At 44.8% G+C, this 15,532-nt stretch overlaps 1 protein-coding gene across 8 annotated transcripts in view; it reads right to left on the bottom strand.

Moving 5' to 3' along the window:
- Positions 1–15,532, bottom strand: part of LOC144606451 (protein-tyrosine sulfotransferase 1-like) — a 63,872-nt gene that overhangs the window by 44,750 nt on the left and 3,590 nt on the right. For all 8 annotated transcript variants that reach the window (XR_013548951.1, XR_013548950.1, XM_078422552.1 and 5 more), the window contains exon 2: positions 5,775–6,733. Coding sequence is in view for 6 of the 8 variants with exons in the window: in XM_078422552.1 (XP_078278678.1) it covers positions 5,775–6,628 (854 nt within the window). In the remaining 2 variants the exon portion in view is untranslated. The remainder of the gene's footprint in view (positions 1–5,774; positions 6,734–15,532) is intronic.

Raw genomic sequence — 15,532 nt, 5'->3', positions numbered from 1 at the left:
TCACCTATTCCTTTTCTCCACAGATGCTGCCTGATCCGCTGAGTTACTCCAGCATTTTGTGTCTAGATGCCAGTATATCATTGGGGTTATTAGGTGGGCACCTCCCTTCACTGATGTTTCATTGAGTTAGGCCCACAACACCTAGGGAAGGTTCAACAGTTAGTTCTAGCGTCCCAAAACCACCCCCCTCTATACCTTCTTTCATCACCTATGCTTCCAGTTTGCACTACTAACAGCTAACTATATAAATATCTACTCAATAAAAAATTATAGGCGATTGATATATACTGATAAAAAATTCAACATAAGACTCGGTAAGCATTTCCCAAAATGCCCATTTGCTATTCTACCAATGGTAGCTTTAAACAGAACAATGATGGTGGGGAATTAAATGTTCAGGAGAAACTATTTGGAAATGCCTTGTACCTCTCTACCCGCCTTAAGGATCAGCAAAACACAACTAATATAGAGAAGGAATATTCAGTGAGCACGTTTATAATATTCCATAAATTAATTTTAAAATATTCAACATATATGTTGATTCCTTTGAGAGTAACTGCTCACAAGTATTCTCTTTGGGGAGACAAAGAATGAAAAAATATCCCAAATTTCATGTTATCCTATCCCAAACATCCAATCTGTGCAGAATCACTAAAACTGACATTTTCATTAGAACAAGGAAAAATTAGTTGATTTCTACTTGGAGTTCAGTGGAACACCATCTTAGAATTAAATACTGAAAGCACCTGTAAAAACAAACAAAACTAAATGGATGGCCAACAGCAGAGTTCTACAAACTTTGGCAATGAAGCTTAACATGTAATTAAGAACCAATTTACAAATATAAATGGAATTTCTGCACATGCCGTACATGTTAATAATAGTTACAGGTCAAATTTTAAAAATTGATCACTTCATAATTAGAGCTTTAACCAGCAGGTGGCACAGTTGCACCTTCACTGCCTGTATTCTGCTCCACCTCATGCTGCTTCCTGCTATTCACAAAATAAATTTGGTTTTGGCTACAGGTGGTTGATGTTGCAATAAAAGGATATTTTAAAACTATTTTGTAACCACTGAATGGTTTAAGCAACATTAATAAGATTATAGAAAACAGGAGGAAAAGCACAAGTGACATGACATCAGTGTTGGGCATGGAAATTCATTTGAAGTTGAGACTTTGGCTTCTCCACCTGTAATTTGCATAACTATCAAAATCCTTTTTTACAAGCACAGTTTCAGCTCTGCCATAAGTCAAATATCAGCTCCTGGTCCGGCCTTTGAAATCCAGCATTTTGTTTGGTTCTCGGCACCCTCCTCATTTCTTATACTCCCACGCTTTAATTTCATTACGTGCTTTGCATAGCTCTGTGGGTCGTCATACTCTATTTTCAAAGAAACATCCACATTACATATTCAAACTTGTTTTCTAGTCTAAATCCTCATAGTCCTGTTCCCGCTTCTGGTGGCTGACCTTGCTTTTGTCTATGGCTTTGATACTGGTTACCGAACTACAATTAATACTGTAGAACACAGACATCACATGGCTTCAGGTCAGATTTTAATTCTAGCATACGCAACTTAATGACACAATATTAATCTTTCTCTTTAAGATGACAACCTAGTTGTACCATAAGGAATAATTTTACGTCTGTGAACCTAACAATATGGAAAAAAAGGTTGTGGCCAATTCTATTTCTATTAACTGCTGTAACATTAATCATTAAGAATACAATTTCTGATCTATGGGGATGTCAAAGGTTATGGGGAACAGGTGGAAAAATTGAGCCAAGGGAAAGGCAAAATTACTTATCTCCTTGCTGAATGATAGAGCAGGTTTTTTGGTCTGCAAGATTTATTCGCTCTATGCTCTCACGTAGGTTCCCACTCCTTGAACAAGTAACGGCACCTTGGTATAATGGTATTCCATGGCCTAGTAACAAGGTAGGAGAATAATTGTTGTCTTAAATCGAGGCTGAGGTTCCTGGATAGGACTAGATTGCGCTCATCAGATCCCCTCTCACTAGTGTCCTGGTCCAGCCCGTTCAAACACCATCACAGGCATTAATCTGCACTGTTCTATGTCCACCACATAGACCTTTCTTTGGGTAGGAACAAATGTAGGCAATATTCTAGATACGAGCTCTTCAAGACCTCATAGCATTGGAACAAGAGATCTTGTTGAGGACACGCATCCTAAAATCCTCCTGGAATAAAGACAAATATACTATTTCCCATCATAATTGCTTGATGAACTTGCACATCAGCTCATATCTGGTCTCCAAAAGGTCACAAAGAATTTACAATGAATTTACCTCCTCGCAAATATTGCAGCTCTTCAAAATATTACCTGATCATTCTCATACATCAATATATGAGTAGCAGACAAAATTACCTGGTTTATTTCCACATCAGAATGGTGTTTACATTTTGGAAGTAATTTACTGACCATAACATACTTGGTAACGTTCTAAAAGAGATCCAAAAACGTCTGATACAAATGCAAGACTTATTTTATTCCCTGTAAAATAATAATGAAAGTTGCCAAGATCTGTTATATTACTAGCCATGTTCTTGTTTTGCTTCGACATTTTGCTCCCGAACTCGGTGGTGTCCAAGGTAGCACATGCTTCCGAACCGAATAAAATCAAAAGTTATTTATAAGCAGTGCCCTCCATAATGTTTAGGACAAAGATCCAATATTTATGTATTTGCCTCTGAACTCCATAATTTGAGATTTGTAATAGAAAAGAAATCACATGTGGTTAAAGTGCACATTGTCAGATTTTAATAACGGCCATTTTTATACATTTTGGTTTCACCATGTAGAAATTACAGCAGTGTTTATACATAGTCCCCCATTTCAGGACATCATAATGTTTGGGACACAGCAATGTCATGTAAATGATAGTCATGTTTAGTATTTTGTTGCATATCCTTTGCATGCAATGACTGCTTGCAGTCTGCGATTCATGGACATTACCAGTTGCTGGGTGTCTTCTCTGGTGATGCTCTGCCAGGCCTGTATTGCAGCCATCTTTCGCTTATGCTTGTTTTGGAGGCTAGTCCCCTTCAGTTTTCTCTTCAGCATATAAAAGACATGCTCAATTGGGTTCAGATCGGGTGATTGACTTGGCCACTCAAGAATTGGCCATATTTTAGCTTTGAAAAACTCCTTTGTTGCTTTAGCAGTATGTTTGGGATCATTGTGTTTCACAGATGAGGTGGTATGCTTTGGATCTTGGGCAGTTCCTTCTCTCCTCCATACTTTGCCCTTGCCATCACTGATGTAAGTTAATCTTCGTCTCACCTGTACACAAGACCTTTTTCCAGAACTGTGGTTGCTTTTTTAAGTACTTCTTGGCAAATTGTACACTGGCCTTTAATAAAATCTGACAATGTGCACTTTAACCACATGTGTGATTTTTTCTATTACAAATCTCAAATTGTGGAGTACAGAGGCAAATAAATAAATGATGGGTCTTTGTCCCAAACATTATGGAGGGCACCGTAAAACAGACAGTACAAGTACAGCTCCAAAAGGAGCATTGGCACTGAGCAGACTTCCATATCTCCTATTCTGTAAATCATATTGGGAAGCTTTTAAAAAAACATGCCAAAGCCAACAGCAAGGAAGCAAGCTATTACTGTGAGAGTGATACAGCTTCCAGCTTTTACTGATGCAAATAAATCCAAAATTGCTGTCAGATCCTGGCCCATACTTTGAGCAACTCCAGTCTTTTCTGCAAATCCTTACAGTATTGACTGTAGTTGCTCAAAGTGTGGATCAGGATCTGATACGAATTTTGGCTTCAGTTGCACGCACAAAAGCTGGATGTTTCGCACCCTCGCATATAAAACAAGTATAACCAAAATAGATTAACATTAAACCACTAGTTCCCCACTATCACGTTTTTAAGTGCATCGAGTGTCATTCCTGCAAATGTTTTTGAAATGAAAATATTTAAAATTTGTGATATCTTAGTTCTCACCTCAATTTATCCTAATTTTATTTTGAAACTAGTATTTTAGTTAATTTTTAAAATTATTAAAAGTTGTTTTAAAAATACTGCACTTTATCTTCCTTGGTTGGTTGTCCAAAAAATCAATTGAAAAGGATAATTAGTCTGCTTGAAGATAATATTATTGAAGTAAATCTCACACACACACACACACACACAAACTATGAAACAATTCAGACTGTGCTTCATGCCAGAAACTAGAAATCTATCCAACAGTGAGATTGTTGGGTCTATAGTGAAGGATGTTTCCACTAGTGGGAGAGTCTAGGACTAGAGGTCATAGCCTCAGAATTAAAGGACATTCTTTTAGGAAAGAGATGAAGAGGAATTTCATGGAGGGTAGTGAATCTATGGAATTCTTTGCCACATAAGGCTTGAGGCCAAGTCAATAGATGTTTTTAAGGGAAAGATGGATAGATTCTTGATTAGTTCGAGGTCAGAGGTTACGGGGAGAAGGCACGAGAATGGGGTTAGGAGGGGGAGAAAGATCAGCCATGATTGAGTGGCAGAGTAGACTTGATGGGCCGAATGGCCTAATTCTGCTCCTTTCACTTATGACCTTATGGGTGACAAAGTCTGATCCTTCGGTGCTCCTCATATAAATCTAAGCTGTTAATTACATTTGAATTTGTTTGAAATTTAGTTATATGCAAGTACATTACAGGATATACTGTGTAACCCCAAATCCTTTTATTAGGAAAATGGTGCATATATTGGTATTCCTGGGCAAGGGATAAGAGCCACAAAGGTAGCTTAGCTACTCTAGATTGCTTTTGCATTTCAAAAGAATGAATTATTTAGAATCCCTGCAAAACATTAACATTTCTGATTATGAACTGAAACGGCCCGACAAAACGTCCCCTGTCAATGCCTTCCACCAGTGCTGCCTAACTGGTTTACCATTTATCACCAGTTTACACTAGTTCTATGTTATCCCACCATGGCATCCACTCCCGACACACTAGGCAATTAATAGAGATCAATTAACATACAAAACCACACGTCATTGAAATGTTGGGAATAAATTGGAGCACCCACAGGGGGAACATGCACGCTGCATACAAACAGCACCAGAGGTCAGGATCAAACCTGGGTCCCTGGCACTGAGAGACTGCTGTTCGACCAGTTACTCCACTGTGCTATGGGCAAGGTTCCACCCATACTCATGATTCATTCAACATCCATAAATAATTCATCATGTGTCACTGAAGGGTGGAAGTTCAAACACATTTGAGAAGATTGGCTTCACAAAGTTACTTAAAGGTTAAGTGGAATAATGCTGGGTTTGGACTACCCCAAGGTGTTAACAATTCATAGGTAGGTAAACCATAATTCCATGAAGTCAGATCATTAACGCTGTAAATTTCAATTGTTGGGTTCCAAGCTTAAAGATGGAATGCGGAGAATAATACACGAACAAACTTAACTAAATCAAGAGCTCTAGTACCCAAAATATGACCATGTAAAGAGGGCGAACATCCAAATTGTCATAGGAACAGCATTTTGCGTCATAAAAATAAATGTGTGTAGAGATCCTGCAAAACTAAAATACATGCAATTTGCAATAAGATTATAGAAGTACTGCTCAGTATTTCTTAAGAGTGTCCTTGTAACCACAATAACTACCTGGGAGCTCAAAGTCATGTATACTTTATTTACCATTAATGAAACAATACTAAAATAATACTTTTTGCAAATTACTTTTCATAAAATCTCTAAGTATTTAAATATTTAAAATAAAATTATACTTACTTAGAAAGTGAAACACCACCAACTTTTCCTATCATTTCTTCATGATGTAAAACTGCTGTATTCCAAGGTATGTCCAGGAACTTCAGAACGTTTTTCATCCATGTTGCTGGATGCAAAACAAGTTGTTCGTAATGTACTGGCAAACACTTATTAAACCCAGTTTCCAAACACTGGTTATACATGGTCTCAATGGCACGGTTCCATTTGGTCAAGCAGTCTCTGTAACTGCTGAGATCAAACCCTGCTATGGTAACTTTGCGAGTAATCATAGAATGAACTGAAGCACGGCCATCTCTTATCATTAGAATAAATTTTGCATTGGGAAATATTTTACTTAAGTAAGTCAACGATTTAAGGGCAAATGGATCTTTATTGCACAAGTATTTAGCAGGTTCCCCATGTTTAACAATAATTTCTAGTAAAAAGGCTTGCATGGCTGAATCCAGCACCTCATCTGTAACACCAGCTTCGTCCAATCGCTGCTTCTCCCGGCCGGATTTGCTCCACATATGCTTCATCGCTAGAATTCTAGGAATAACTCTTGTCTCTTCGCCACAGCGAACATCAGGATGAGCATCAAGCATAGCCCTCATGAGTGTGGTGCCACTTCGCGGAACGCCTCCAATAAATATTAATGGCATGTCTTTGTTGTAAACAAATCTGTTTGAATTATTTTTCAATCCAGTTCCCGAAACATAATTTAGTGATCTTCCATTACTTAATACCTGTAGAAGTTTCCCATTGTGATCTATTTTATGGTGGCATTCTAATGCATACCGACCAAGATAAAACACTGTGAGTGAACTGATCACTAAACATGCTAAAAGCAAGTTGTGTTTTAATTTGCCTATCATTTTGAAGTATCGCAATTATAATTGATGTTGATCCAGATTTCCAAAATAGTCCTCTTTAATTTTCTTTACATCAATTCCAAGGCACCAGAAATGTAGCACACACATCTGAAAGAAAAAGAAAAATTAATGAATAATTTGAATGAAATTACATCTGTTCTGAAAACCAAGAACAGATTTCATTACACAACTGAAACATTCCTTCTCAAACAAGCAATGTATATCTTCAACATATTTTCTATTGCAAACCACAAACTACTTGCAAGTATAAAGCATTAAAAATGCCGAATACAACCCCAAAAATCAAAATCAAGCCAAAATAGTTTAAAAGAAAATAGATTATAAACCATTATTTGCCAAAAAATTATAAAAACAACCAAAAATATATTCAAAATGCTCAAATATTGCTCAGGTTCTGTTTTATAGTTTCGATCAAAAGAGATAACTGTATTTTTGTAACAATTAAATCATATTCCCATTAATTTTGCAATATTCAGAATCTTATGATAAAGTATAAATTAACACAACTTCAAAACACAAATATCATGTTTTCTCTTTTTATACCTTATATCTCTTCTACCTTTTATAGAAGCCATTTGAGCTTGGTTATGAGACATTTACTCTATTTTAACAAACTCTAATGAACTGCACAATTATTCTTATCATGCTTGTAAATGTAATCCAGTTGTGCAAAAAATATTGACCAAGATCCTCTTAATCTCTAGACATTCCCCAGACTCATTGCTTCATAGGCTCACTCATCTTGGATTGTCCTTAAGTGGATGGCTGAACAAGCTGACCCTCCACATCCTAGGGCATCTTGAAAGGCAAAAGATTATGAACAGGCAACCTATCCAGAAGCACTCACCCCTGAATGCCTTTAATACTTAAATACCAATATTCAAATGGATTCTGATAATAAAAATTGAAATAAAGTGACGAAAAATTATTCTAGCAATCATCTCTCGCTACACAGTTAATTACCCCTTTCAAAATTAAAAGGATTGGTGCCTGTATTAATCCAGCTCTTCTTGCAGCTCATCAGCACTCTGCCTCTTCACACAAGAGGCTGACAATGAAGAGAATATTCAGATGCATTGATGACTGCCTTGCAGCTTGTCCCGAACTCTGATTTTAAACACGTACAAATCAAGAAGATAACAGCTGGAAACAGTAAACAGATATTTTCAGTATCATCAGCAAGCAGCCCAGTCAAATTGGTTTGTTTACATATTCATCCTTCTGATGGTTAATTATGTATATTTAAAATACTGTCAACTAAAACTATTTTGAGTTTAATTTAATAGGAAAAATATAAACAAAAATTCATTTTTTCTAGCAGTAAAAAGCCTCTGAAAAGAAGATGATGTAGTGGCCTGGCGGAGGCCAGAGAAAAGGCAAGACGCCAGGCAGTGTTTAGTAAGATTCTTTTATTAGGCTGTGAGCTCCTGCCCACAGCGTAGTTCTCCTAGGGATCAGGAACGCCTTCCCTTGGTCTGGCTTTTAACCCCTTTCGCCTGTCCGTCACGTAACGAGGGGGCTGACCCAAGGAGTGGTCTGATCCGCCACAGGACCCCCCCCAAGAACCGGAGGTACAAAACGGACAGGAGGGCGCACGAGGCGACCAGCCCGGGTGCGCACCATGACCGGCGCAGGGACCGGCGACTGACCGACAGGTGGAGGGGTCGTAGCAGACACTGGAGGGGGTAGCTTGGACGGGGGGCGACCGCGCGGGCGGGGCTGTGCAACCGGCACCGGCCGATCAATGTCCACGTGTGTCGGCTTCAGCTGTGCGACCGAAACAGTCTCTCTGCGACCCCCCATGTCCAGAACGAATGTGGCCGAGCCGTGTTGCAGGACCCGGAAGGGGCCCTCGTACGGCCGCTGGAGAAGTGATCGGTGTGCGTCCCTGCGCAGGAACACAAACTGGCAGTCCTCCAGAGCGGCAGGGACGTGTGGCTGGAATGTCCCATGACGTGACGTGGGCACAGGTGCCAGCCTGCCCACCGTCTGCCGAAGACGTTGCAGGGCGTCAGAAGGCTGCTCCACTCGACCCTGCGCTGGTGGGATGAACTCCCCGGGAACCGTCAAGGGGGCCCCGTACACCAACTCGGCGGAGGAGGAGGCCAAGTCCTCCTTGGGTGCGGTGCGGATCCCCAGCAAAACCCACAGCAGGGCGTCCACCCAGTCTGGGCCCGTGAGCCGAGTCTTCAGGGCAGCTTTCAGCTGGCGGTGAAAGCGTTCCACCAACCCGTTGGACTGTGGATGGTACGCCGTAGTGTGGTGTAGGCTGATACCCAAGAGTCTTGCCATGGCCGACCACAGTTCCGAAGTGAACTGTGGCCCCCGGTCGGATGTAATGTCCAGTGGCACCCCGAACCGGGCGATCCAGTGCGCCGCCAAGGCCCGCACGCAGGTGGCCGTCGAGGTGTCCGCCAGCGGAATTGCCTCCGGCCACCGCGTGAAGCGATCTGCCACAGTGAAGAGGTGGGTCATGCCCCGGGACGGCGGCAGCGGCCCTACGATGTCCACATGAATGTGGTCGAAGCGCTGCCGAGGGACACGAAACTCTTGCAGAGGCGCACGCATGTGTCGCTGGATTTTTGAAGTTTGGCACGGGATGCAGGTGCGTGCCCAGTGTGCGACCTGCTTACGCAGCCCGTGCCACATGAAACGGGAGGATACAAGGGCCACCGTCGCCCGAATGGAGGGGTGAGACAGCCCGTGGAGCACCTCGAATACCCTGCGACGCCAGACGACAGGGACGATGGGCCGCGGCAGGCCCGTGGAGGTGTCGCACAACAGTGTTGTATCCCCGGGGCCACAGACAATGTCCTCCAGCTGCAGGCCGGACACGGCTGTACGATAGGCGGCCATCTCCTCGTCCCCCAGCTGTGCGGCTGCTAGGGCGGAATAGTCGATCCCCCCGGCCATTTGTAGGACGGCGTGGATCGCGGGTCTAGACAGGGCGTCGGCCACCCTGTTGTTTTTTCCCTCCACGAACCGAATTGAGGTGGTGTATTCCGACACATAAGCCAATTGTCTCTGTTGCCGCGCAGACCACGGATCCGAAACCTTGGCGAACGCAAAGGTGAGTGGCTTGTGGTCTGTGAACGCGGTGAAGGGTCTCCCCTCTAGGAAGTACCGAAAGTGGCGTACCGCGAGGTAGAGGGCGAGGAGCTCCCGGTCGAACGCGCTGTAATGCCGTTGGGCCCCGCTGAGGTGCCTGCTAAAGAAGGCGAGTGGCCGCCAACACCCGTCGATGTGCTGCTCTAGCACCGCACCGACCGCCACCTCAGAAGCGTCCACGGTCAGGGCGGTTGGGGCATCCTCCTTAGGATGGACGAGCATCGTGGCCCTGGCTAGGGCCTCCTTAGCCTGCTCAAAGGCCGCTCCTGCTTCGTCGTCCCACTCGACCTCCTTGCGGCGACCAGCCATGAGGTGGAAGAGTGGGCGCATAGTTCTGGCCACCGACGGCAGGAAGCGGTGATAGAACGAGACCATCCCAGCGAATTCCTGCAGGCCCTTGACAGTGGTCGGTCGGGGGAAACGGCGGACAGCTTCGACCCTGTCCGGAAGAGGTACCACCCCTTGTGGGGTCACCCGATGGCCGAGGAAATCGATGGCCGTCACCCCAAAACGGCACTTGGAAGTATTGATTGACAACCCGTACTCGCTGAGGCGTTTACACAGCTGGCGGCGGTGGGTGCAGTGCTCCTGCTTCGAGCGGCTGGCCACGAGTACGTCGTCCAAGTACACAAAGACGAATTCCAGGCCACGGCACACACAGTCCATAAGCCGTTGGAAGGCCTGTGCGGCGTTCTTCAACCCGAACGGCATCCGTAGGAACTCGAATAGGCCGAACGGGGTGATGATGGCAGTCTTGGGGATGTCATCGGGGTGGACCGGGATTTGATTATATCCACGCACAAGGTCCACCTTGGAGAACACGGATGCTCCGGCCAGGTGGGCATTAAAGTCCTGGATGTGCGGAACCGGGTACCTGTCGGGAACGGTCGCGTCATTTAAGCGCCGATAGTCCCCGCACGGTCGCCAACCCCCGTCCGCCTTGGGGACCAAGTGGAGTGGTGACGCCCACGGGCTATCGGAAGGGCGCACGATGCCCATTGACTCCATCTGACGAAACTCCTCTCGAGCTAGACGGAGCTTGTCTGGAGCGAGACGCCGCGCTCGGGCGTGCACGGGTGGCCCGGTGGTGGGGATGTGATGTTGCACCCCGTGCTTGGGAGCGGAGGAGGAGAAGTGGGTTTCCACAATGTCCGGGAAGTCCGCCAGGATGCGCGCGTACGTCGCATCCACGGACGACAGGTGTCCGACGTTGGGGGAGACCGGCCTCAGCGTGCTGGAGTGCACCAGGCGCTGCCGCCTGACATCCACGAGCATGGAATGCGCCCGCAGGAAGTCGGCGCCCAGCAGCGGCTGGGAAACATCGGCAATGATGAACCGCCACGTGAACCAGCTGTCGCCGAAGTTAAGGGCGAGCTGGCAGACCCCGTAAGTGTTGATGGGGCTACCGTTCGCCGCAGTGAGGAGGGGGCCGCGTTTGCTCGTATGGATATCGGCGGTGGAAGGAGGTAGGACGCTCACCTCTGCTCCAGTGTCGACGAGGAACCGACCCCCGGTGCGGCGATCCCGGGCGAACACACGATGGATCTGGCCGGCCGCCGAAGGGATCACTGACGGCCGGCCCTCGCGTTTCCCGGAAAGGCACAGGGTAGGCGACATTACTTGGCGTTCGGTCCCCAACGACGGTGATAATAGCACCAGCCGCCTTTGCTGGTGTCCGGTGGTGGTGCAGACTGGGATGCCCACCAGCGACCTCCGGTGGTGTCCAGCGGTATTGGAGGTGGTGCTGCTTGGGCCGACCACCAGCGACCTCTGGTGGCGTCTGGCTGAATTGTCGGCGGGCCGTGCGAGAAGGGCGTGCCGGCACCGGGGTGCCCGATGGCGGCCGGATTTCGCCGCGGGGGTCGCCCTGAAACGGGGTCGACGGCGGCCCCAGCTTGCTGTTGGCCTTCCGACGCCGCGGAAAAGACGGCTAGGGCTTCCAGGTCCTCCCGACGGGACATCCAGATTTGATCAGCGCGCTCGCCCAGCCGCTGCGTGTCGGTGAAGGGGTCCTCAGCGAGCTGAGAACGGAGGTCGACCGGGAGCTGCCGCAGGTAGGCCTGCTTGAATAAGAAACAGGGCGGGTGGTTGCCCATAAGGGCGAGCATGTCCTCCAGAAGGGCCGACGGCCGTCGGTCCCCGAGCCCCCCCTGGCTCATAACGCGAGTTGCCCTCTCGGCGTCGCTGAGGCCGAACCTCCTGATAAGGAGTTCTTTAAGGCCCTTATATTTGTCATCCGCGGGGGGGTCATTAAGGTAAGGCTTTACTCGCCTTGCTGTCGCCTGGTCCAGGGCGCCGACGACATAAAAGTACTTCGTCAAGTCGACGGTTACCCCTCGCACAGCAAACTGTGCCTCTGCCTGCTGAAACCAGACCTCAGGCTCTTCGGTCCACAGGGTCGGGAGTTTGAGGGAGACGGCCTCGAGGTCGGCAGGACCGAGGGCGGCAGGACCGGGTTGCACGAGGTCGGCAGGACCGGGTTGCACATTATCGTTTGACATCACTACGTGTGATGTCCGTCGGGGTCACCAATGTAGTGGCCTGGCGGAGGCCAGAGAAAAGGCAAGACGCCAGGCAGTGTTTAGTAAGATTCTTTTATTAGGCTGTGAGCTCCTGCCCACAGTGTAGTTCTCCTAGGGATCAGGAACGCCTTCCCTTGGTCTGGCTTTTAACCCCTTTCGCCTGTCCGTCACGTAACGAGGGGGCTGACCCAAGGAGTGGTCTGATCCGCCACAATGACTCAATATTGGGGTTATGAACTAGTTTTCTAAAATTCTAACAAGCATCTCCACAATAAATCACAAAGTGGCAGGATTTTCTATGCATGGTTCTCATAATCCATGATACAAATAAACATAAATTGTTATTTTTTGGTGTTTTCGTCACACAAGGGAGGGATTAGTGAAAAAATGAATGCTTGACGGTTGGAGCAGATGGGTTAAAGGGACAGTTTCTATGACTAGATAGAAGGAAGCAAAGAAGTTACCCACACATTGCGCTCATTGCACCTGACAGTCTATTTTGGATTCAGACCAGTGGAAATAGTGGAAGCATTGGAGATCATTTTTCAATGTTCTATAGATTCAGGATCAGTTCCTGTGGATTGGAGGATAGCAAATGTTATCCCACTTTTTAAGAAAGGAGGGAGAGAGAAAACGGGTAATTATAGACCAGTTAGTCTGACATCAGTGGTGGGGAAGATGCTGGAGTCAATTATAAAAGACGAAATTGCTGAGCATTTGGATAGCAGTAACAGGATCATTCCGAGTCAGCATGGATTTACGAAGGGGAAATCATGCCTGACAAATCTACTGGAATTTTTTGAGGATGTAACTAGGAAAATTGACAGGGGAGAGTCGGTGGATGTGGTGTACCTCGACTTTCAGAAAGCCTTCGACAAGGTCCCACATAGGAGATTAGTGGGCAAAATTAGAGCACATGGTATTGGGGGGTAGGGTACTGACACGGATAGAAAATTGGTTGACAGACAAAGCAAAGAGTGGGGATAAATGGGTCCCTTTCGGAATGGCAGGCAGTGACCAGTGGGGTACCGCAAGGTTCGGTGCTGGGACCCCAGCTATTTACGATATACATTAATGACTTAGATGAAGGGATTAAAAGTACCATTAGCAAATTTGCAGATGATACTAAGCTAGGGGGTAGTGTGAATTGTGAGGAAGATGCAATAAGGCTGCAGGGTGACTTGGACAGGTTGTGTGAGTGGGCGGATACATGGCAGATGCAGTTTAATGTAGATAAGTGTGAGGTTATTCACTTTGGAAGTAAGAATAGAAAGGCAGATTATTATCTGAATGGTGTCAAGTTAGGAAGAGGGGATGTTCAACGAGATCTGGGTGTCCTAGTGCATCAGTCACTGAAAGGAAGCATGCAGGTACAGCAGGCAGTGAAGAAAGCCAATGGAATGTTGGCCTTCGTAACAAGAGTTGAGTATAGGAGCAAAGAGGTCCTTCTACAGTTGTACCGGGCCCTGGTGAGACCGCACCTGGAGTACTGTGTGCAGTTTTGGTCTCCAAATTTGAGGAAGGATATTCTTGCTATTGAGGGCGTGCAGCGTAGGTTCACTAGGTTGATTCCCGGAATGGCGGGACTGTCGTATGTTGAAAGGCTGGAGCAATTAGGCTTGTATACGCTGGAATTTAGAAGGATGAGGGGGGATCTTATTGAAACGTATAAGATAATTAGGGGATTGGACACATTAGAGGCAGGAAACATGTTCCCAATGTTGGGGGAGTCCAGAACAAGGGGCCACAGTTTAAGAATAAGGGGTAGGCCATTTAGAACGGAGATGAGGAAAAACTTTTTCAGTCAGAGAGTGGTGAAGGTGTGGAATTCTCTGCCTCAGAAGGCAGTGGAGGCCAGTTCGTTGGATGCTTTCAAGAGAGAGCTGGATAGAGCTCTTAAGGATAGCGGAGTGAGGGGGTATGGGGAGAAGGCAGGAACGGGGTACTGATTGAGAGTGATCAGCCATGATCGCATTGAATGGCGGTGCTGGCTCGAAGGGCTGAATGGCCTACTCCTGCACCTATTGTCTATTGTCTATTGACCACTAGATCAATGATATTTAGGCAAATATCACGCAGAAGTGAAATAAGAAAATAGTCCCAAATATAAACTCCATGTTTATGATATCAACTCCAAGGTCACTAATTATATTCAACTCTGAGCATCTGAAGAAACACGTGTTTGCACTTTTCAAAATGGACGAGGATAATAGACTGAATTATCTTTATTATAGATCTTAATGATCTACTTTCAAATCCACAACCACAGTGTTACATAGTGTTTTCAAATCATGATTAGACTTGTCCTAGAATTTAGATATGCACAAATAAAAAAGGTTTAAATTTGATCTTCATAACAAAGTACAGTAGTAGCTACTGGTTGTACTTATGCAACTGCACATACTGAGCTAAGGAGGCAAAAGAAAAATAACATCTACATAAAGCAAATTATACAACATAAAATACAACTTATGTTAGCTCTAACCATCTGAAGAATATTAAGGAGACTGGGATGTCATGATAATGCAAGGTATTAAAATAATAGGGAGTGGGAATAATATTTATTTTACAGATTAAGCTATCAATGCAATTTGTGCTGGTTCCACTGGTCGTTACATCTTAAAAGTAAAAAGTATTATTCTGTGAGAACTGTGAGACTGAGAAATAATTACCATCTGGAAAAATAAAAATGAGTGCTTCTTTCCATACTAATAAATTACCACAAGCAATTTTGAATTTCCAATGATCGCCTCACACAAGCAACACTTCAAAGTGTAAAGTAATAACATATGTGGTTGATAGATTTTACATTTTCAATAATTGACAAGGTTTACTTATACTTCTCATTAGTCATAGGATAAAAAAACAGGATGCTAGATCAATCGAACTTCAAATGGAATGTTTAAAATTGGAAACTACAAATTGCAAAATCAATTTTCAAAAAGAAAATAATCAATTTTGAATTTGTTAAAATTTCTCTAATAGTAGGTCAATTTGAAGCATTGTGCCTTTTTTGTAAGAGTAAAAAAAAATCAAATTTCAGGATTCTACGTTAATGAACACACTGATCTGTCAATGTTACTGTAGTTATTTAATGATTATTGGATAAAATGAAAATGTTGAATGCAATTTGTCTTTGATCTTCAAACACGATGACCTCAATTATCCAGCTTTGGTTTCATTAGCCAAAAGCACGAACACTTCAAGTTGCTAGGAGTTATCAACTTATCCTGGATCAACCATATTGAAGCAATGG

This window comes from Rhinoraja longicauda, chromosome 26 (genome assembly GCF_053455715.1).
Source record: "Rhinoraja longicauda isolate Sanriku21f chromosome 26, sRhiLon1.1, whole genome shotgun sequence".
In the NCBI taxonomy this organism is placed as follows: domain Eukaryota; kingdom Metazoa; phylum Chordata; class Chondrichthyes; order Rajiformes; family Arhynchobatidae; genus Rhinoraja; species Rhinoraja longicauda.
Note: the sequence above shows the minus strand (reverse complement) of the source record. Positions and strands in the feature narration are given on the sequence as shown.